At 35.9% G+C, this 22,491-nt stretch overlaps 2 protein-coding genes and 1 long non-coding RNA gene across 4 annotated transcripts in view; 2 read left to right on the top strand and 1 right to left on the bottom strand.

The window, feature by feature from the left end:
• Positions 1–22,491, bottom strand: part of LOC126974524 (uncharacterized) — a 103,864-nt gene that overhangs the window by 58,383 nt on the left and 22,990 nt on the right. The gene's annotated exons all lie outside the window — the stretch shown is intronic.
• Positions 1,076–10,275, top strand: LOC126974574 (uncharacterized). Its single transcript, XR_007731541.1, has 6 exons — positions 1,076–1,211; positions 2,223–2,293; positions 3,859–3,962; positions 5,286–5,364; positions 7,662–7,730; positions 8,434–10,275. It is a non-coding gene; the product is annotated as an uncharacterized LOC126974574 (long non-coding RNA).
• LOC126974560 (uncharacterized) lies at positions 10,701–21,754 on the top strand. The gene is made up of 6 exons (XM_050822095.1): positions 10,701–10,854; positions 14,412–14,533; positions 15,363–15,486; positions 15,965–16,129; positions 19,608–19,703; positions 21,297–21,754. The coding sequence occupies exons 1-6, from the start codon at positions 10,810–10,812 to the stop codon at positions 21,708–21,710; spliced, it is 966 nt and encodes a 321-aa protein (XP_050678052.1). The 5' UTR covers positions 10,701–10,809; the 3' UTR covers positions 21,711–21,754.

Genomic DNA, 22,491 nt, shown 5'->3' with positions numbered 1-22,491 from the left:
GAGTCGTCAGCAAGTGGCACTAGACGAACGCAGCATAGCTAAACGAAAAAGAAAAAAGCGTTTCACTCGATTCTATGAAACGTGCAGTTATTGACAGATTGACAGGATATAATCATGCAAACAAAGAGGATGTAAATACTACGTAATAAGCGACGGGACTGCCTATGTTAAAATTGAAATATAGTTTGAAACATGCAGTGATTTGACATAAGTTTGAAGTAGTAGTAAATACAGTATCGCGATTGGCCACGAAGTATAATCCGGCTAAGTTTGAAAGCGAACAATTGCTTAAAGCGTGGTAGATTTCGGCTATCTCATATTTTTACAAGATTACAGCCGTCATCTGTCAATCTGTCAATGACTGCACGCATAATACAGTCGAATGAATTGCTTTTTTCTCAGAGAGTTTCGCTAGACTGCTTGTAAAAAAGGAGATAGCCAAAGCCCACTACGTTTTAAGCAACTGTTTGCTTTCAAACTTAGCCGGTCTACACTTCGTCACCAATCGCGATACTGTAATTACTACTATTTCAAACATATCGAATGACGTTTCATACTAAACTTAATTTTAATTTTTACTTAAGCAGTTCCGGGCTCACCAAACTTAGCTCAACAAAAAATTTTTTTTTTCTATTTTTGAATTTTCAATATAGCATATCGTTAGTTCTAGTTTGTTCTTAATTGTTCGCTATAAATAATTGTTTGTTCTTTTGTTGTTTATTTAAAAACATACCCTTTAGTTAGCCCCCGCCCCCTGTTAATGGGCCTACTATTTGGTTCTGGCACTCGCCGGCCGCTGCCGCGGCACGCTACGCTCGGCTCGTGCGTTGTTTTAACTGTTCTAACATAACCTAACCTAACCAATTTTAATGAATTGCATTTTTTTTTAAATAAATAAATCGAGAACAAACAAATGTTTATAGAGAGCAATCAAGAACAAATGGCGAAATAACGATGTAATAAAAAAATATAAAAAAATAAAAATCTGGGGGGCTAACTTTCTTGAGCTGTAGTTCCGCCTCTTATTAAGTAGTTCTTACATCCTCTTTGCAGTGTAGTCTTATTGTGACATGTTCCATCATTGAAAAATTTACCGTTGATATTTCGCGACAAAATTAAAGTAGAAAATATATCGATGAAATCAAATATGAATTCTGTTTGCTAACACAAGTTATCGACTTCAATATATACAATGGACTGCGTATCAAAAGGTAACGAAGTATAATAAGTTTTCGTGGTGTAAAACTCATGTTAAATATTAGTATTTACTTCAGTAAAGAATATATCAAAAAACAACACTCACAACGGCGCCTATTTCTGCCGTGAAGCAGTAATGTGTAAGCATTATTGTGTTTCGGTCTGAAGGGCGCCGTAGCTAGTGAAATTATTCGGCAATTATGTTAAGTACATATCAAGGTGACGAGCGCAAGAGTAGTTCCGCTCAGAATTTTTGGGTTTTTCAATAATCTTGAGCGGCGCTTCATTGTAATGGGCAGGGCGTATTAATTACCATCAGCTGAACGTCCTCCTCGTCTCGTCCCTTACTGTCATAATTTTTTTTTGATTGCGTATGATTAGATATCTATAAACAGCTTTTGTATTTTCATTACTTGTTCATTCATTTCATCATCTTGACTTATTTCTAAATCAAATCATACAATTAACATATATTTTACTTATTGTTTTGGATGCTAATCCGGGAATAAAACTTCCTCAGCACCTTCTGGGAATCCCGGTTACTGCGAAATTTATGCATTTATTATCTTAAGGTCGTATCATAATTATTATAATATTTGTTATATTTTCAAAGTATAAAAGATAACCCTCACATTTTGGGATTACTTATATCTAGCTTATAATTATAATTAGGGAAGCCACAACCTGCGGGTTGGACAAAGCATACAAGATTTTATAAGCGATATGTCACTCGAATGATTTGCTCGGTTGGAAAGAGCGCTCGCACGGAACGCAAGAGGTCGCGGGCTCGAGTCCCGCATCATTCATAAAATTTTGTTTTCAGTTTTATTTGTGTATATTATAATATAATATTAAGTATAAATAAACTTACAAGTTATAAGTAGTATCTAGTGCATACATTTTTAAGTTTCTTTTGACAAATAACTTAAAACATGTTACAAAATATATATTTTTTGTTAAATGAGCTTCAATTTATGTACGTTTTTCTTTCTTCTTTAAAGTATATTTATAAATTTATATTTCAGAAACCCTCTGCTTAGTGTGGGATGTTATTTCAAAAACAGGCTTGTTTGCCTTCGTCGCCATATTTGTGCTGGTAATGTCAATGTATTTATGTTTTGTGATCGTTATCAGAAGCATTTATAAATCTGTAAATATCATATTAAGTTAATCATTTCCGAGCATGGTTCGTTCCTTTTTTCTATGGAAATGGAGGACAAACGAGCGTACGGGTCACCTGGTGTTAAGTGTTTGCCACCACCCATATTCAGAATTCAGAATCACAGGAGCGTTGCCTGCTTTTAAGGAAGGTGTAAGCGGTTATTTGAAGGTACCCATGTCGTATCGTCCTGGAAACACCGCACAAGGAAGCTCATTCCACAGCTTTGTAGTACGTGGAAGAAAGCTCCTTGGAAACCGCACTATGGAGGACCGCCACACATCCAGATGGTAGGGATGATATCCTAATTTATAGCGTGTCGTGCGAAGGTGGGCAGAGAGAGATCAGGAGAAACAGATCTTTTGAACACTCCCCGTGATAAATGCGGTAGAAGACACACAATTAAGCGACGTCTCTACGCAACGCTCACTGATCCAGCCGTTCACAGAGCACTGGGTCCCCGAAAATTCGAACTGATCTGCGTTGCACGCGGTCTAATGGATCGAGCTGATACTGTGGTGCGCCAGACCAGAGATGACAGCAATACTCCATGTGTGGCTGGACCTGCGCTTTGTACAGCGCTAGAATGTGGGCCGGCTTGAAGTATTGCCGTGCTCTATTCATGACGCCCAGCTTCATGGAAGCCAATTTGGCTTTGCCCTGCTCGCTCGAGATTTCGAGACCCAGCATTCCGACACTAGGCGTGGCTTTAAGGGAAGTGTTGTCGAAGAGCGGTGATTCGACAAATGGGGTTTTTTTTAGTGGTCTTGACATTACGGCAGAGATTTATGAAGCGTACTTAGACTTTGCTCAGACTTTACTAACGTAAAACTTAGCCGAGTTTGAATGAAAAACACTCCAAGATTCTATATTAACCAATTTATAAGCAAAACATGTTTTTAAAATTCACTGGGAAACACAAAAGTTCATAATAATCAGTCCAGCCGTTTAGGTAGAGTTTACTAACATACACATGGACAGAAGAATTATAATTAATATATGTCATGAATTGTGAATCTAAACCATTCTTAAATCCACCTGAAGACACAGATAATTTCATTTAAATTGGTCTCGACGTTTAGGAGGAGATTAGTGACAAACACACGCACAGGAGAAATATATATTTATTTAACCACCTTTTTCGTACGAACACTACGTACGAGACGGAGGTCTCATGCACCTATTAATTATTCCGGTGGACAAATATTAAAACTAATAACAAGCGTATGGAGAGTTTTAAAAATTGTATTTGGCTCCATACCTACTTTGTGTAATGTAATCACAGCGATTCGGTTCTCTTTATGACCCCACTCTATTTTAATATCGCAAAATATTGTACAATGTATTGGCGCCAAAATGAGAAAACTCAATGAACAATTATTATATAAAAATGACAGATTCCAAATTCAAATGTAATATTTTGTTTATTTTACATTATTTATGTCCAGACTAAGTATATAAAGATGATGTGATTATGTTTATAAACATGTGATCAATTCCAGTATTTACCCCTGGGAGATCCCCGGGTACAATGTTCTGGGAAACTTCACAGCTCTCGAGAATGTCAACCAATAACGTTATGTGATGTGTACTTCTTCCTCGTTCAGTAAGTTTGGGCGCAAATTATTAGTTTATACTTTAAGCTAATTTTCACTTCTATTAGTGCAGACCACCACAGACCTATAGGTGGTTTTTAAGGTTCCGTAGCCAAATGGCAACCCGGAACGGACGGAACCTTTCTAGATTCGTCATGTCTGTCAGTCTGTCCGTCCGTATGTCACAGCTACTTTTTTCCGAAACTATAAGAATTATACTGTTGAAACTTGGTAAGTAGAACCGCATTACATTTTCACACAAAAATAGAAAAAAAAATTTTTGGGGGTTCCCCATACTTAGAACTGAAACTCAATTTTTTGTTTTTCAACAAACCCATACGTGTGGGGTATCTAAGGATATGTATTCATGATATTGAGGTTTCTAATATCATTTTTTTCTAAACTGAATATTTTGCGCGAGAGACACTTCTAAAGTGGTAAAATGTCCCCCTGTAAATTCAAAAACAAGAGAATGATAAGACTAAAAAAATATATGATGTACATTACCATGCAAGCTTCCACCGAAAATTAGTTTGAACGAGATCTAGTAAGTAGGTTTTTTTTAAATACACAATAATTAAAGCATAGATCAAGTTACAACGAACTACAAGAACTTTTATATAATGTTACTTGCTGCTGCGGAACTCTTCATGGGCGAGCGTTCGGTAAATACCAGAGGAATCACAAGAGCGTTGCCAGCCCTTAAAAAAAAGGTGTACGCGCTTTTTTTGAGGTATGTGTATCGTCCCGGAAACATCGCACAAGGAAGCTCATTCCCCAGCTTGGTCGTAAGTGGAAAATGGTGCTGATTTGCGATAAGTGACTGTTTTGAGAGATGAAGTAGGCTTATTCACTTCCAAACGATGGAATATAACGATGGAATTGACAGTCTTTAAAAACAGGCCAGGAATGTTAGTTTAGTGTGCGTGACAAGCTACGTGTTACACTCGCGATTTGTATGACACATTGTGTTAGTGTGCGTGAATTACTCAAAACAGATGTTAGTTCTAAACACATTTTTTTCCGACGTGTTCGCAACTGTCCTAGCCTTTTTTTTTTATTAACATATATCAACTTACATTTATTTACTCGTCAAACTTTACGTTTATCGGCGAGATGCGCTCATTAATTTTATACATAACCTACTAATAACCGAATCATATGCAAACATAACATAAAATGGTTCTAAAATTACAGTATAACAATGCCAACTGCGAATAATTATATAATTATGGTATATTATATAGACGTATAAATAAATGATCTAAGGTAATAATATTTCAACACCAATAAGAAGCCTCATTAAACGTTTCCTAAAGTACTTCCATTTTCAGATCCGCCAATAACTTGATGAAGTTAATGGAGACTGTCGTCAAAACAATATTAGACATCCTCTACGAGACCAAGCTGCAGGTAGGTAACCTTCAATCATTCTGGACTAACTTCTCAACGCTGATGATACATAGCATTCTATATGATTGCAATTATATGGCATATAAGTATGAAAATCGCCTAGAAAGTTCATAAATTTATTGAAAAAAGTAGCTAATTAGCAGGCCTTAGTTTAAGTTTATCACGGGGAGTGTTCCGAAGAGCTGTTTAACCTGATTCCTGCCGCCGAATTCCACCTTCGCACGACACGCCACAAGTTAGGATATCATCCCCACCATGAGGATGTGTGGCCTCGTACTACAAAGCTGTGGAATGAGCTTCCTTGTGCGGTGTTTCCGGGACGATGCGACGTGGATACCTTCAAAAAAAGCGCGTACACCTTCCTTAAAGGCCGGCAACGCTCTTGTGATTCCTCTGGTGTTGCAAGAGAATGTGGGCGGCGGTGATCACTTAACACCAGGTACGCTCGTTTGTCCTCCTATTCCATAAAAAAAAAAGTATTAATCTCCACTGCGCTCCTATTAGATACCGCACTACCTTAGAAGAATAGATTTTTTATTACGGCAACTATAAGATGCTTGTGTGCGTGGCATCTTAACACTCAATAGCATCTATGAAATTTTGTAACATACGCTTCGTGTATACATTGCGCGTGCTTTCATTGAAATTAATAAAATATAAAATAATTCTTCATAAGATACATAATAGCTTTAAGGGTAAATGTATACACTTTTATAATAAAGTCCCAGGCACTGTTCAGGCATTATCTTTAAATAAATTTAAATGTTTTATAAAACAATGGCTCTGTCATAAATCCTATTACTCCACTGCTGAATATCTAAATGATCGGACAGCCTGGGACTAGATTATGATTTCTTTATAGCGATAGAAATGACTGTACAATATTGTACATTTTTATTGAAAAGAGCGCAAAAAAAAGAATGCTGGGAGAGTTTCTTGCGCCGCTTCTTCTCTCTCAGAGCGCCATTTGTTTCCGAAGCGGTAGTAGTATCTAGGATATTAGAAATGACAGCAAAAAGATTTCTAAAGGAATCAATTTTGAGAAAATAAATGCCTTTTATGCCTTTTTAATACGAAACCTACAATATTAGTTTCAATTATTAGCAAAGTTTAACAGAACATGTGGCACGTGAACGTCACACACTGTTCGATACTGGCTAGTGTACGCCCACTTGTGTGTAGCATTTGTTGCCGCACATTTCGACTACGCCTGCGGTATCTAGTTGGAGCGCAGCGAAGACAAATCCTTAATCTAACCATCATAAATCCAAAAATTTTAATGTGTATAATAAAACTACTTTGGCCATAAATATTGTCATAACTTAAAAAAAAATCATTTATTCATTAAAGGTTTATATTACCCACAGATCTACACCATTAATACAATAATTGAGCATACAAATGTTTAAAATTATCATACAAGTTAAATTTGAAAACTAAATTTATGAACTTTAAATAAGTTAGATTTGAAAGAGCGACATCTCAAGTCAATTTCCTAATATGCAAATATTGCAGTTGAGCAGGTTATCAACTGTTAGGCAGATCCTGTAGGTGAAGCCACAACCTGAGAGTTGAACAAGACAAATACAATATTTATCAACGATACGTCACTCGAAGCGGTTGGCTCAGTTGAAGATCGCACGCACGGTTCATTAATTTAATTTAATTTATAGATCCAATTAAAGACACAACTTGTTGGTTTAGGGTAAAATACATAATTTATAGTAACCAAAGTCTGCATAAAGTTTTATTTATTATTAGTATCGAATAAATTTTATGACAAATATTTAATAGCAGTAAAGTTATATAATGGGCTGATAATCTTTTAAATCTATCATAATATAGTATATCTATAATATTAACATTTATACTAACCGTAATTTATATTTAAACTTACTTATTTATATTAATAACCTCATATTTTATGATTTTTCAGACGTTAAGATCTAAATGATCTTCTTTTAACGTTCAATTTTTTTTATTTAATTTTTTTAAGAGTTAAATACAAAAATTAGATCTATACTGCCTTTATTTATCTATATTCATAATTATACTCAATAATGTTGGGGCTACTAAAAACCAGTGCTACATTGGCACCACGCCATTGCAGCTTTTTGCTGAGTTAGCTCCATTTGGTGACATTCACTGCCGCACAGTACCTTTTAGTTTTAAGCTATAAATTGTATTATTTTATTTGTTTTATTTGTTTGTTCTATGAATTTATTACTTATTCTGGTTTGTATCATTTTAATAATTGTGTGGTGGGGGTGGTTTGTTATCAATCGTGTAATTTTCAGTTTTATTACATGCTAGAGCGGCTGGATGGAAAAGATTTATGTCGCTCCGTTTGCTGTATCGCTAGTGCAGTGAGTAATTTTATCCAATTAATCAATTTTTTTTTTGATTATTAATTTCAATTATTATTCTTCTAACCTGAATTGGAGCCCGACCAGTAGAAATAATATAGTATTTTGTATTATTTATTTATTTTTTTATGGAAAAGGAGGACAAACGAGCGTACGGGTCACCTGGTGTTAAGCGATCACAGCCGCCCACAGTCTTTTGCAACACCATAGGAATAACAGGAGCGTTTTCGGTCTGTAAGGAAGGTGTACGCGCTTTTTTTGAACGTACCCATGTCGTGTCGTCCCGGAAACACCGCACAAGGAAGCTCATTCCACAGCTCTGTAGGACGTGAAGGGAAGCTCCTTGAAAACTCCACATTTGCGAGGCTTGTTAGGTTGTACGTAATCAAAGACAGCCGTACAGACTGGTTCTGAAACATTGTCCTAAAACAACACATTTTCTAAAAACCACCAATACAAATATATAAAATTATATAAAAAATTGGCTGAGGACTTGAAAATACTGTCAAATAAAATGTTTATACCAAGTATCTTTAAATGGCTGCTTGAAAATATTTTTATAGTATAAATGAATACTTAAATTAGTGCTAAGCTTATGCATGTTTTAAATATAAGCTGGATAGAGGACACATTGTAATATTTAAGATCTGAACATACCCTATTCCAAAGCAAAATAAATAATTTCATTTCATATCAATTTTAGGATGGACCGGGGCATCATGAAGCAAAAGCGGCGACCGAAGCCCGTACTTGCAAGTGTTCTAGACGTAAATGTAGTAAAGGAAAACTCACATAGATTCACTAAATATAATTCACTTAATATGTTATGTCACGGACTAGTAAAAAAATAAGGACTCCGTGTCGCCTTACTTAATAGTGTAGCACCAAAACAAGCCGATTAACGTGTAAATACATAGCCCCACGCACACACTCACACTACTACAGGCCGATGGGCGGCCATTATGAGAATTGTCATCGTCTGTGACAGATCAGTTTGCGTCTCAATAAAATATATTAAAAATATCGTCGAGCGTTGTAAAAAAGTGTAAAAATGATTATAATTCTTCTTAAGGTTTTGGACCCAAAGGGAAATCAACGGGAGAAAATAAGATGGCGCGGTTTATCCATTCTTCTGTCCAACTATTTAACGCACACACTCACACTACTACAGGCCGATAGGCGGCCATTATGAGAATTGCCATCGTCTGTGACAGATCAGTTTGCGTCTCAATAAAATATTTTAAAAATATCGTCGAGCGTTGTGAAAAAGTGTAAAAATGATACTATATAAGTATTTGTGGCCATATATGATTATTTAAGGGAGACAAAATTGTGTAACTAGTATCCCCCGTAACCGCACACACACTAGCATAAAGGTGCTTCACTTGCTAATATCACGGCGCGGAGTCCTTCTTTTTAGACTCGTCCGTGTATATGATATTATTCAATACTTGTATGAATGCTGTGCCGATTTCGAAAGTTGGTTGTAGCAGGTCGTATTATATACTAGTATACTAGTTGTATATTATTTAGTCAATGTGAGTTAGGCTAGGGTTACTATGGATGCGAGTTCTGACGAAAATTTGTTCTGACGAGTACGTCCGACGTACGACGTCGTGCATGTTCTGACGCGTTCGTCGTTGCCAGTGTAAACACTGTCATTGGATACCAGGCATTTGTTTCTTCTGACGAATCCGTAAGAACTCATTAGAACAATTTTTCGTCAGAACTCACATCCATAGTAACCCTAGCCTAAATAGCACAGCATACCAATGAATCGCTCGATCAATGCAAATATTGTAAAAACCTTTACAAAGTGGAGTCTTAATTTATATTAAATGCTTACTGCACGATAAATTTACTGAAACAACATCTTTTTACCATCATTCTGTTTTGGAACTAATAATTATAGCTATTAGAAAAAACAGGTAAAAATATTTGTCTCAAACGTGATTATATAAAATATTTGTAAATTATCATTCTAAGATTAAAGATTGGTCTCCGCTGCGCTCGAACTTGATACCGCACTACCTAAGACAGTAGCTTTTTTACTACGGCAACTATTAGATGCATGTGTGCGTGGCATCTTGACACTCAATGGCATCTTTCAAATTTTATAACATACGCTTTTTAATAAAACAAAATATTTACTGATGATATGTGATCCCAGTGCCTTTCTTATTTCTTGTAGTATTCTTTTTAATAAAGTTTTACTACGCAACCCGACATTTATCAGCAAAATTTTATAGAACATGTGGCACGTTAACGTCACACATTGTTCGAGACTTGCTCGAGTACGCCCACTTGGGCCTAGTAATAGTTGCCGCACTTTGCGACTACGCATGCGGTATGTAGTTGGAGCGCAGCGGAGACCAATCCATAATCTAAGTTATCATTTGTTATTTTGTTAGCAGATATTAAAATGAACGATATTTGTGTACCATTTTAATGACAGTTATCTTTAAATAAGTTTGTACATACAGTAAGGTGTAAATTGTGGGTTTTTAATGTTATTGTGTTTTAAATATATTTATTTTAATCTGCAGTATTAGCATTATATTTCAACCGACTTGAAAAAAGATGGAGGTTTCTGTTTCGTCTTGTTGATTTCTTGTGGGTATGTGAACCGATTTATATAATTACCCGATTATATAAAATTTATATATTTTTCATCTATCGTATCGTCGTCTAATTTTCGAATACCAAAAAGATTTTTAATATAACAATACAAAATATAATAGTTTAAAAAAACTTAAAAAAATACACGCTTTTATTAATAAACCAAACTAAAAAGTAAGAAATATATAAATAGCGTGTTTATTAGTTTTTTTTGTAGTCGATATATCACATCACTAATTTGTCGCTGGAACTAACACATCGCTGGAAACAAAGCTGAAAAAAAAAAAAACCCTAATTTTCGATCTTTAAAATGTTGAAAATATTACATAACCGCACTCCAATAGCCATAAAATCAGTTTTACGGCGAACTTTATCGTAAACAAGTTTCCTATCATTTGATACAGAAATATAAAGAGTTATTTTCGTAAAACTATTTTCGCTAAAACCCGCCGAGTTGAGAATGCGCTTTCCGGTAACTTTTTATGTGATGTCTGTGGTTTTTCTGGCGAGTATTAACACTTGTATTTGATTAACAATTTATAAATTTACATGAGTTATATTAGATTTTATTGCTTGTAAATTAAAAAGTGTGTATTTTTTTTGTGTTGAAGTAATCTTTAGTAATGGTTTTAATGTTAATATGACGTTTACTCATGCGGGAAAAGTAGTATCTTGGCGTTTCCTGTTGCGGTTGAAAAAAGAGCCGTTTGCCCATTTTAAAATTACGCGTGAGAGTTTTCGTAAATGAAACTGTTGTTTGAGTGCGAAAAGTTTGCTTGTCGCACGCAAATTATACTTGGCACACGCAAATTTAGATAAAATTGCTAAAAGAAATAAAAGAATAACAAAAAAAAACAATCGAAATATAAAAACTGAAATGAGGTTGACGCGTCTGACAGTTAAATTTAATAAATAAAATAAAATTTTAAGTTACAAAAGTTTAAAAACAAATATGGAGTCGGTAATAATACATAAATCGTCGCATTTGTAATTCAAAATAGTATGTGCCACTCGTGGGAAACGAAGTTGAACGCATGAGCGAAGCGAGTACGGTCATTCGCTTGAGTGGTACTTAAGTTTACAGTATTAGAATGTCTCCTTATGGTAAGTGATAACCGCCTGCCATATTCTGTTTCAACACCCGAGGGATCCCGTGACGGTTGCCTGCATTTCAGCTAGGTTACATTGATGAGAAAGCTCATGGTTGCTCAGAGGGCAATGGAGAGGGCTATGCTCTATATTACCCTGCGAGATCAAGTCAGAAATGAGAAGATCCGTAGGAGAACCAAAGTCACCGACATAGCACAAATGAATGCGAAAGTGAAGTGGCAGTGGGCAGGGCACATAATATGACGGAAAGATGGCCGGTTGACGCAATGTTGGTAGACCTCCCACAAGATGGACCGACGATCTGGTCAAGATCGCCGGAATACATTGGATGACGGCAGCGCAGGACCAAACGTCGTGGAGATATTTGTAGGAGGCCTTTGTCCAGCAGTGGACGTCTTCTGGCTGAAGATGATTAAGTACACGCTTTTTTGAAAGTATCGATGCTGTTTCGAACTAGAATAACCGCAAAAAGAAGGTCATTCAACAGTTTGCTTGGACGTTTAAGTATCACGTGCTTACTTTTCCTAATTAATGTAATTTGTGGTTGATGCAGTAATGATACGGTATTTAATTACAATCCAGAAATAACTAATTTTGGAGCTGTGGTTCTGAAATGTGTCAAGTAACAATGAAATATATATCACAAAGCCTTACTATCCGTTGCTCGAAATAATATATTAATCTCTGGACATCTGTTTTTTTTTATGAAGACGAGACGAGCAGGACGTCCAGCTAATGTTAATTGATACGCCTGCCAGTGCTGCTCAGGATTCTTGAAACACCCGAAAATTCTGAGTGGCACTACAATTGCGCTCATCGCCTAGAGACATAAGATGTTAAGTCTCATTTGTCCAGTAATTTCACTATCTACGGCGCCCTTCAGACCAAACACAGTAATGTTTACATTACTGCTTCACGGCAGAAAGGCGCTGTTGATGTACCCATAATCTAGCCGGCATTCTGTCCAAAGTAGCCTCCCACTGGTAAACCATTACAAACCTCTAATCCAAGCCTACATCTGAGATGGTAGGGGTTAAGTAGGGAAAACTCACACCTTGGCAACCCGGACCATAAAAGGAGACAGGGTACTCAGGGTAGGCCTCAGGGATTCGACAGTATAAATGAAACCCCTTTGCATTGTTAATATGTTATTTTAAGTCGAAAACGTAGCATCTTTTTGTTAAGAATTATACAACCGTCTCTTTACGTTCTAAACGTTCAACACGTAGAGCAACCACGACTAAAACCATCCTTGAAGACATTTGAACCAAATTTTCAACAAAATCCATCTTTGGTTTCGTCAATTTGAGATTAAAATTCCGAACAACAAGCTGTCAAATTTTCAATTTGAAAGCTTTTTTTTTTGTTCAAGTTATCGTTCGCAAAGTAAATGAATTAGAGTAGGTTTAGAAATTCGAAATGTGAAACAATGACGTTCGGGACGAAACTTTGGAACGAATGGAACCGTAGTAGGAAACACCCGAAACTTCGTTTTATGTTGAATAAGCGTAGACCTACAGATACATCAGCACACTTGGAAAGATAATGTAATTCATGAAATAAATCAATCTTAGCTGTGAGCTATCACTATAGATCATATTGGCCACAATGAGACAGGATCACACAGACCTGTATTAAGCCACCTTACAAATTATAACCAGATAGTTATTTTATTCAAGGAGAGCCAAGAATTAGTAAACATTTAAAAAAATCTTATGAAAAAAACCATTTGACATATTTTAAAAATTGTTTATTTACAAAAAAGCTTGTTACTTGGATTTTTTTTTAAATAATATCGACACCATTTCGACTTTTGCACTATTCTAAGTACCAAAATTTTCGAATACTCAAAGACAAAGAGACTGCTAGACTGCCGAAATTTCTTCGCTGATTTTTTCTTTTAGTTAACGTATAGCCGTTCCCAATATACTATCTACAGATAGAGATAAATTACCACCTACTACTCTTACTAATTAACTGTCAATAATCTGAAGCTGTCCCAATATACCCGATAAGTCATTCATATCGCCTTATATTGGGACGCGTGAATTGCAATTTCCATACAAACTTGTATCACTGGTTAGCTATACGTCGTCCCATTGACAGGCAGCGTGTACCGTATAAGGTGAGTTACCGTCGATGAGTTTATTGGGACAGAAAAGTCAACGATAGTTACGATTTTTATCTCAAGTAAGAGATAGACTGAATATTGAAACGGCCTGTAGTGTATTTGGTTTATGGATATAGACACGACTCTTTAAATATCCCCATAAAAAGAAGTCGACTGGGGACAGATCTGGGCTCCTGGGTGTATTTAGTGTAGGTTGTAGATACCTGTTCGGCTTTGTATCGAGTTACTATCAATATAACCTAAGATAATGCCTAGATTCGCTTAATGGTAGCTAATTACAATTTTCTTAGATTTTACACAACTAACATTTATTACAGCTTTTACCCGAGACTTCATCCACGTTGAATAATTACTTTGGGATTTTTTTTTATCTTTTAGGATACTTTGCAAATAATACAGAAAAAAACTGCTCTTTCCGCCGCTGGCAGCGCTCTTCACATGCAGCGCATATTCCATGTCATTTTGGACAGTCTCTTTAATACTATTTCACTGTGTATTTTAATCTCCTATTTCATTCCCATTTTGGGCATAGTTTCAAATAATTTCATAATTTAAATAATTTAAGTGCCTAAATACAAAATTTCATAGTTTTATCTTCGATAATGATCCCTCCCATCCCCCATTTCATCCCCTCTATTTATTTTTTTGCAGTGAAAGTTAGCCTATGTCTTTTTCAAGCTCTAGTCTATCTCTGTACAAAATTTTATCAAAATCGGTTCGGTGGTTTAGGCGTGAAAGCGTAACAAACAAACTTGCATTTGTCACATTTATAATATTAGTAGGGATTACCCAAATTCTAACTGAATTTTTGAATATTATAGACTGCAAATACAAAAGTAGTTAAAGATGAAGTAGACAAAGTAATAGAACATGAAATAACTCGCAAACTGAGCACAGACCTGCTGCAGAGTATTGAGAAGAAGTTCCACGTTGATTTGGAGAGGTAATTTAATATGACTCACAAGTTGTTATAAAGATAACTCTTGGTAAGCTTCGGAGAGGATTGGTCTCCGCTGATGTGGAACTAGATACCGCAGGCGTAGTTCCAACTAAGTCCGGCAACCAATCCTACGCCCAAGCTGTCGTACTGAAGAAAGTATTTTTTTTTAATTCCAATACGGAACGAGACGAGCAGGACGCTCAACTGATGGTAATTGATACGCCTGCCCATTGCCTTTCAGGATTCTTGAAAAACCCAAAAACTGAGCAGCACTACAATTGCGCTCGTCACCTTGAGACATAAGATGTTAAGTCTCATTTGCCCAGTAATTACACTAGCTACGGCGCCCTTCAGACCGAAACACAGTAATGCTTACACATTACTGCTTCACGGCAGAAATAGGCGCCGTTGTGGTACCCATAATCTAGCCGGCATCCCGTGTAAAGGAGCCTCCCACTGGTCTAGAAGGTTCCTATAACATAAATGACTTTCTTAATGATACCACAGATTGGGAATCAGGCTATTAAATAATAAGTTTAATTGTAGGATATTACTTCCATAACCATATTTTTCATGAAAAAAAAAGGAGTCCGCTGAGTTTGCTGCGCCCGTTCTTCTCAGGTCTGAGGCATAGTTTTTGGATTGTGTGGTAGTTTTTGACTTTGAATAAGTGATATCATATCCTATTTTGCATAAAAATATTTGAATTTGAATTTGAATGGACGTGAATTGTATTGATATTCAAATCAATCAAAATAAGGTTTGCTATGCTAAAATACAAAAATCTTATATATAAAATTCTCGGATCTATATAATATCTTATTGTGATTAGATCGGTGGATATGGTGATGATGAAGATAAAGCTTCTTCTGCAAAATGGAACTCATCATATACAAGAGAAGCTGCTAGAGTTACAGAGTATGATGGATATTATCAAGTCACATGGGGAAGAGGAAGTAAGAATTTATCAAGTCTATGTACTTTTTAGACTAGATAATTGTATGACGTTTTATTACATGACATTATGGGAAGAGACGAGCAGGACGTTCAGCTGATGGTAATTTATACGCCCTGGCCATTACAATACAGTGCCGCTCAATACTCTTGAAAGTCCAAAAACTCTGAACGGCACTACAATTTCGCTCGTCTCCTTGAGACATAAGATGTTAAGTCTCATTTGCCCAGTAATTTCACTAGCTACGTATCCTAAAATACTATCCTACTAATAATGTTAACTGCTTCACGGCAGAAATAGGCGCCGTTGTAGTACTCATAATCTAGCCGGCATCCTGTGCAAAGGAGCCTCCCACTGGCTACCTAAAGTGGTGAATAATGAAGCAACCAAAGTTAGATTCTTCTTTTTGAGGTATGCGTTTGATCCAATTGCATTTAATAACATAAGAAAGAAAAATACCTGTTATGTTATGATTTCAGGCTAATAAATGTTTAGTAGAACAGCAGAATATAACGTCAGCACTCGCAGAGAAAACCTTGCATCAGATGGTGGTGTGTGGGTACGCGCTTATTGGCCAGGATCCCTCACAGGCCATCAGGAATGTCGGGGCAATCAAGACCATGATCAGACAGGGCGTAAAGCCGGTATAAATATCATTATAAAAATTATCTAAACCATAACTTATACCGTAAGGTCTGAGAACACCAGCCTTACGAACCATATTTACCTTGTAACACTAGAAAAAAGGGATTGCTTGTAACTAATTCTAGTAGACTTCATAAGATACATAATAGCTTTAAGGGTAAATGTATACACTTTTATAATAAAGTCCCAGCCACTGTTTAGGCATTATCTATAAATATATCTAAATGTTTTATAAAAAAAATGGCTGTGTCGTAAATCCTATTACTCCACAGCTGAATATCTAAGTGATCGGACAGCCTGGGACTAGATTATGATTATTTTATAGCGATAGAAAAGACTGTACAATATTGTATACTTTTATTGAAAAGAATGCTGGGAGAGTTTCTTGCGCCGCTTCTTCTCTCTCCGAGCGCCATTTGTTTCCGAAGCAGTAGTAGTATGTAGTATATTAGAAATGGCAACATAAAGAATTCTAAAGGAATCAATTTTGAGAAAATAAATGCCTTTTATGCCTTTTTACGTTATTTTATAAATGCTGAGTTTCTCAGTTCATACCCACACACGCAGGTAGTTCGAAAGAGTTTGATGATCCTATCAATATCTTCCCTTTCTTGGCATGCGTCCGTGCAGAATGGAATGTCGCTATGCCAACTTAATGGCTGACATGCTTGCCCTGCATATTTTCAGTAAGTTAAATTGTTTAGATTCTGCAAGAGCGACATCTCCTTATATGCAAATACTGGGGTTGAGCAGGTTATCAACTGCAAAGTAGATCCTATAGATGAAGCCACAACCTGAGAGTTGAACAAAGCATACAAGATTTTATGACGATACGTCACTCGAACGGTTAGATCAGTTGGAAGATCACTCGCACGGAACGCGCGAGGTTCGTGGGTTCGAGTCCCGGATCGTTCATAAAATTTTCTTTTAAAATTTTAATTGTGTATGTTTCAGTTTGACAACAATATAAAACCTTTAGTTGCGAATGCAACGGGCAACTACAAGTACCTATTATATAAGATAATATGAAGTTAGAAAATCAAAGCGTGCGAGAGATTAGAATATCTCGAAATACATAAAGCAAAATAAAAAGATAAGGGAATCTATTGTTTATGTAACTGATTTTGATTGACAAGTCATAAACAGCCAGCTATTCTTGGCATTTTCCGACTGTCTGGTCGTAATACGCATGTATATTCTAAGTTAGGTAGTATAGTGTAAAAAGCGATTTAATATCGTCAAAGTATAAACGAAATTTTCTAGTCGCAAGAATTTCATGCCACTGTTGTAAATCAGCGAAATAATTCACGGTTTAGTATTAACATAGTAAATCTATGTAAAGTCATTAGGTTAATAAACAATAACATTAACTAGTGAAACAATTGAAAGCACAGAGAAAAAACTTAGATTAAGAATTGGTTTCCGATGCGCTCCAACTAGATACCACACTACCTACGGACAATAGCTTTTTAATTACGGTAACTATTATATGCTTGTGTGTGTGGATCTTGACACTCAATAGCATCTTTAAAATTTTGTAACGTACGCTTCGTGTTATTTTACACTGAAATTAATAAAATACAAAATACTTACTGTTGATATGTGATCCCAGTGTCTTTCTTATTTCTTGTGATCTGATTTTTACATAGTTTTACTACGCAACCCGGCATTTTAGTTTCAATTATTAGCAAAGTTTAACAGTACATGTGGCACGTCAACATCACACATTGTTCGAGACTGGCTCGAGTACGCCTACTTGGACGTAATATTAGTTGCCGCAATTTGCGACTACGTCTGCGGTAGTTGGAGCGCAGCGGAGACCAATCCTTAATCTAAGACGTAAAAGTTAGATGATACTTAAATTCTTAATTATTTAATTAGTGCCACTTCTTTTATAATGCTATCATATGGGCTCCACGTGAAGCCAAATACAAGCTCATGTTGGAACGAATACAAAATAAATTTGTTAGGTTTATATATCTAAAACTCTACAAAGTATACCCAGGATATCCACTTCTATATCCTACACTTTTTATTCTTGGCATGGTTGGGTATAATAAACTAGAAACTAGGAGGGACGTACTCCTGGTTATATATTTATGGAAAATTTTGCTTAGATGGTGAGTCATCTCAGCCTTACTGGTGCGAATAGGTCTGTGGGTACCGGATGGACGCGCTACAAGGCGTAGGCGACAGCAGCTGCTCGTAATTCCGCGTGCGAGAACCAATCTTATGCGAGACACGCCTTTTACAGTCGCTTTACGAAATTTAAATGAACTTTCGCATAGGATTGACTTGTTTGCTTGCTCACTGAACGAGTTTAAAATTAGAGTAGTTGTTGTATGTTCTAGTAATAGTAATTAGTATAGTAATAATATAGTATAGTAGGTATAGATTGTTAGTAGTAGCTCTAAGATTTATGTTTATATTAATTTAAAGACTTAAATTAGGTCACCTGAAAGGATAGGGGCTTTATTGGTTAAATAAATAAATAAATTTGTACGTGTGCTTCATTACTAAAAAATAGTACACCTCTGTTAGACGCTATTATACATTAAGGCTGAGATCTAAAGAGCGCACTTAGATTTTACTTATGTAAAACATAGTTGAGTGTAATAAAACGCGAACTTGACTTTTGTATTGTACTGTATCTCTATGTACTCAGTGTTAATTCAATGGTCAAGTTTATTTATATTTTACTAGCGGACCCGACAGATATTGTCCTGTACACACGTGTTAAATTCGAAAAATTGGTCCAGCCATTTAGGAGGTAGTTCACTGTCCTACTAGACACACGTACCTACAGAAGAATTATATATACATAAATATATATAGTATAACTTAATATTGGAGTCACAACTTTTTCCAAAAATATTTAAAAAAAGTAAAATGTTTAATGCTTCTTAAAAAAAAATTGTGTCAGAAGTGAAACCTGCATTGTGCATGAACCTCTAAACTGCATATGAAGTCTTGGTATATGTTGCTAGGATGACACATGATTTCAACCGCTATAAGAGACATTACTAACACCGCTACCATATTTATGTTCTCCTGGTGTCTATGCAGTTGTAAGTCGTGCGTGTGACATAAGAATATATTACGGCATACCTACTCGCGTCATTCATAAAAATAAAATAGTATGCATATTTCTGTCTCATTCTTTGCCAGCTTCTACTACACATTTTTGTATTTGTGTCTCCTCCTTTGTGAACCTGCCGTTTTTTTCCGTTGCATCCGGTTTGAAATCACAACGATTCTAAAGAAGTTTCACTTCAAAAAAATTGCAAAAATATACATCGGTATTATTAGTGCATAGTTATTACAATTTATTATTTAAGGCATGAAAAGGCATAAATGACTGTAAAAACGCAATCAAAGATTAAGTTAAGTTTACGCTCAGCTAAGTTGTAGTTTAAGTACGCTCTCACTTACGTACGTCAGATGTCGAAGCATCATCTAACCTGTGCTCATTTCCAGTTATATGAACATGAGATTGAGGTTTACGAGTTGCTAAATGTTTGTGGCCACGAACATGACTCTTTGAGGAAGGTCATCAAATGCGTCATAGCCAAGGTAAGCTGTGAATGTTCTTTGTAGTGGTTTGGTGAGTACCATACGGTGTTCTTGCACAAGATTTACTATCACCTCGCAAGAATTTTACTGAATTATGAAGTGTCTAACGGTCGTTCCCAATAAGCAGTGTATCTCCGGTTGTGGCCTACTTGAGATATAAATTCGGTTTATATTTGAATTAAAAGTTAGATTATGTTATAGTGTATACTGTTTATAATATTTTTTAAATTTGATAAAAAATTTCTTTTAATCCATTTTACTTGACTTGACTTTTTACAATGACTTTTATTCACTTTGTATAGTCTTCATATAACTAATTCTAAGTCACTTATGAGATTCAGGTCAGGAAAAAATTATGCCAATTTTCAATCACACAGACACAATCAACGAGATCGATGCCGTGGGTAAATGCTAGTGCATTTATAAATGGTTCGATATGGAGGATGGATTTGTGGTAATTAATATTACGAACGGACAATAAACAGAGCCTTCGTGTATTAAAGAAATGATGTGAAAATATTTAAACACTCATGAAGCATTACTCATGTTCGCCTGTTTCTTGTTACGTATTTTTATGTATATATAAACGTAAACATTGATAAAAAGATATTTTAAATAGAAATAATGTGACGAGAAATACGTTCCCTAATACTATATCACCTGCCGATACAATGCAGTGACGCTCAGGATTATTGTAATTGCTATAATTCTGAGCAGGATGGCAAATTTGCTCGTGGCTTGGAGACATCAGATGTTAAGTCTCATTAGCACAGTAATTTCCCTGACTACGGCACCCTCGAAAGGAAAACGCAATAATGCACGCGCTCTACTGATTGACAGCAGAAAAAGGCGGCGTGTGGTACATATTTACCGGCATCCTGTCCAAAGAAGCCTGCCTAGTGGTCCTCAAAAAGTTAAATTCATCATTAATGACTTGCCTCGAGACATCATTAATTAATGAACGTGCTTGGAACAGCAATCTCGGATGATCACCCTAATCCAAATTCAAATTCAAATATTTTTATTCAAAATAGGATGTGACATCACTTATTGATAGTCAAAAAACTACCACCCATTCCAAAATGAATGCCTCAGACCTGAGAAGAATGGGCACAACAAACTCCGCGGGCTTTTTTTTTCATCGAATAAATATGTTTACAAAGTAATATTTAACAATTAAACTTATTATTTAATAGCCTGAGGGTGGTCACTCCATTCCCAATCTGTGGTATCATTAAGAAAGTCATTTATGATATAGTAACCTTTACCACACAAACGTTTTTTAACAATTGTTTTGAATAACGTAACTTCGACACATAAGGCGGCCTTTAGCCGCTGAGATTGCGCCCATTTTCCTCAGCTCTGACGCCTACTTTTCAAATGATTGGTTATGGTATTGGATTATGACATTCTATAATTGATATAAAAATTCTGTTTTGAAAACAATATTTGAGTCTCTCCCTAATAATCAAGTTAGTATTTAAGAAGCTAAATTATTTTTAGCAAGATAATTATCGCAAATTTAATTCGGAAATTGTTGATCACGGTCATGTACGTTAATGACTAATCATAATTGCTTCATTTAATTTTCAGTCTCCTCTAATTAAGTCAACAATGATGGATATAACTGGAAAACTAATTAACGGTGTTATGGAATTGACAAAACTGATGGCTCATGGGGCAATGCATGAAGCTTGTCTTATTGAAGTTATAAAATCTATAGAGAATGACGCCGTTGGTATTATTAACGATATAAGAAAGTGTGCGTACGCAAATCTTACATTTACAGAAGTTGACGACTATTTGGCAGCTAATAACGCAACTGTGTTAGAAACTGAGCATAGGCCAAAAAATAAAACAAATGCAAATGAATATCAAGAAATAATTAGAAATGTGCTAGAAGAAGTCGATACAAAAGCCGTGAATGGACTTACAAATAAATTTAAAACGACGAATAACAATACAAATGGTAATTTTTTGTTCAACGATGAAGTCAATAAAGATTAAGTAACTTTTGTATCTTGTTTGCTGAATACAGTTGATGGGTATTATGATAGCTTTATTTTTATTTAGCTAATAGCTTCTCTACCACTTCACTTTCTTAAACACATTCAAACGGCTGTAAACTCAATGAATTCCAGATCTTATATTTGGGCTAGAAAAATGAAATACGCTAAATTAGCTGTCAAAGTTTTTAAAATGTGAGCCAGATGGAAATACTGTCTCGCTCTATTGATGACCTCCCAGTTTCTTGCCTTTTAATCGACCGCGAAATTGGCAATCCCTCGAAATGTTGTCAAATACTCGTAGCGGTAATACGACAAATTCGGTATTTTAATAGTAGTTAGACACAAGATTGTGCGTTGGGCGCTAAAATACTTCCTTTGTACCGTGTCCCTTCATTTCCAGATCAATGCTATAACACATAGCTAGTATATATTGGGCGTAGATATATAGAGCGACAATGCTTCAATACCAGGTTCTTCCAGTTGTCTGTATACAACGAAGAACGGCTCGAATCATCGCTGATCTAGTCATCTCCGATCGGCATGATCACATATATCACGGAGAGTGCTCAGAGGACTTGTTCGGGGTGATACCATCAGCGGAATTCCACCATAGAGCATACTCCCACCTTAATGGCAGACAACGCATCTTTTTACCCTTGGTTTTGTGGATGTACATGGGAGGTTGCTTCTCCAGCTCCTATCACGAGAGTCTCTTGTCCGTTTGCCCCTTCTTATATAAAAAAATAAACGACTCTCCCACCTGCATAACATTGTATGAT

Source organism: Leptidea sinapis, chromosome 32 (assembly GCF_905404315.1).
Source record: "Leptidea sinapis chromosome 32, ilLepSina1.1, whole genome shotgun sequence".
Lineage (NCBI taxonomy): Eukaryota > Metazoa > Arthropoda > Insecta > Lepidoptera > Pieridae > Leptidea > Leptidea sinapis.
The sequence above is the reverse complement of the archived record's forward strand: the minus strand, read 5'-3'. Positions and strand labels throughout refer to the sequence as shown.

What these genes read in the sequence shown, in the direction of transcription:
- LOC126974560 (XM_050822095.1), top strand. Translation starts at nt 10,810, where the DNA reads ATGCGCTTTCCGGTAACTTTTTATGTGATGTCTGTGGTTTTTCTG. An exon ending in TTCCACGTTGATTTGGAGAG is followed by an intron (nt 14,534 to 15,362) that starts GTAATTTAATAT and finishes TATTGTGATTAG; the next exon opens with ATCGGTGGATATGGTGATGA. An exon ending in AGTCACATGGGGAAGAGGAA is followed by an intron (nt 15,487 to 15,964) that starts GTAAGAATTTAT and finishes TTATGATTTCAG; the next exon opens with GCTAATAAATGTTTAGTAGA.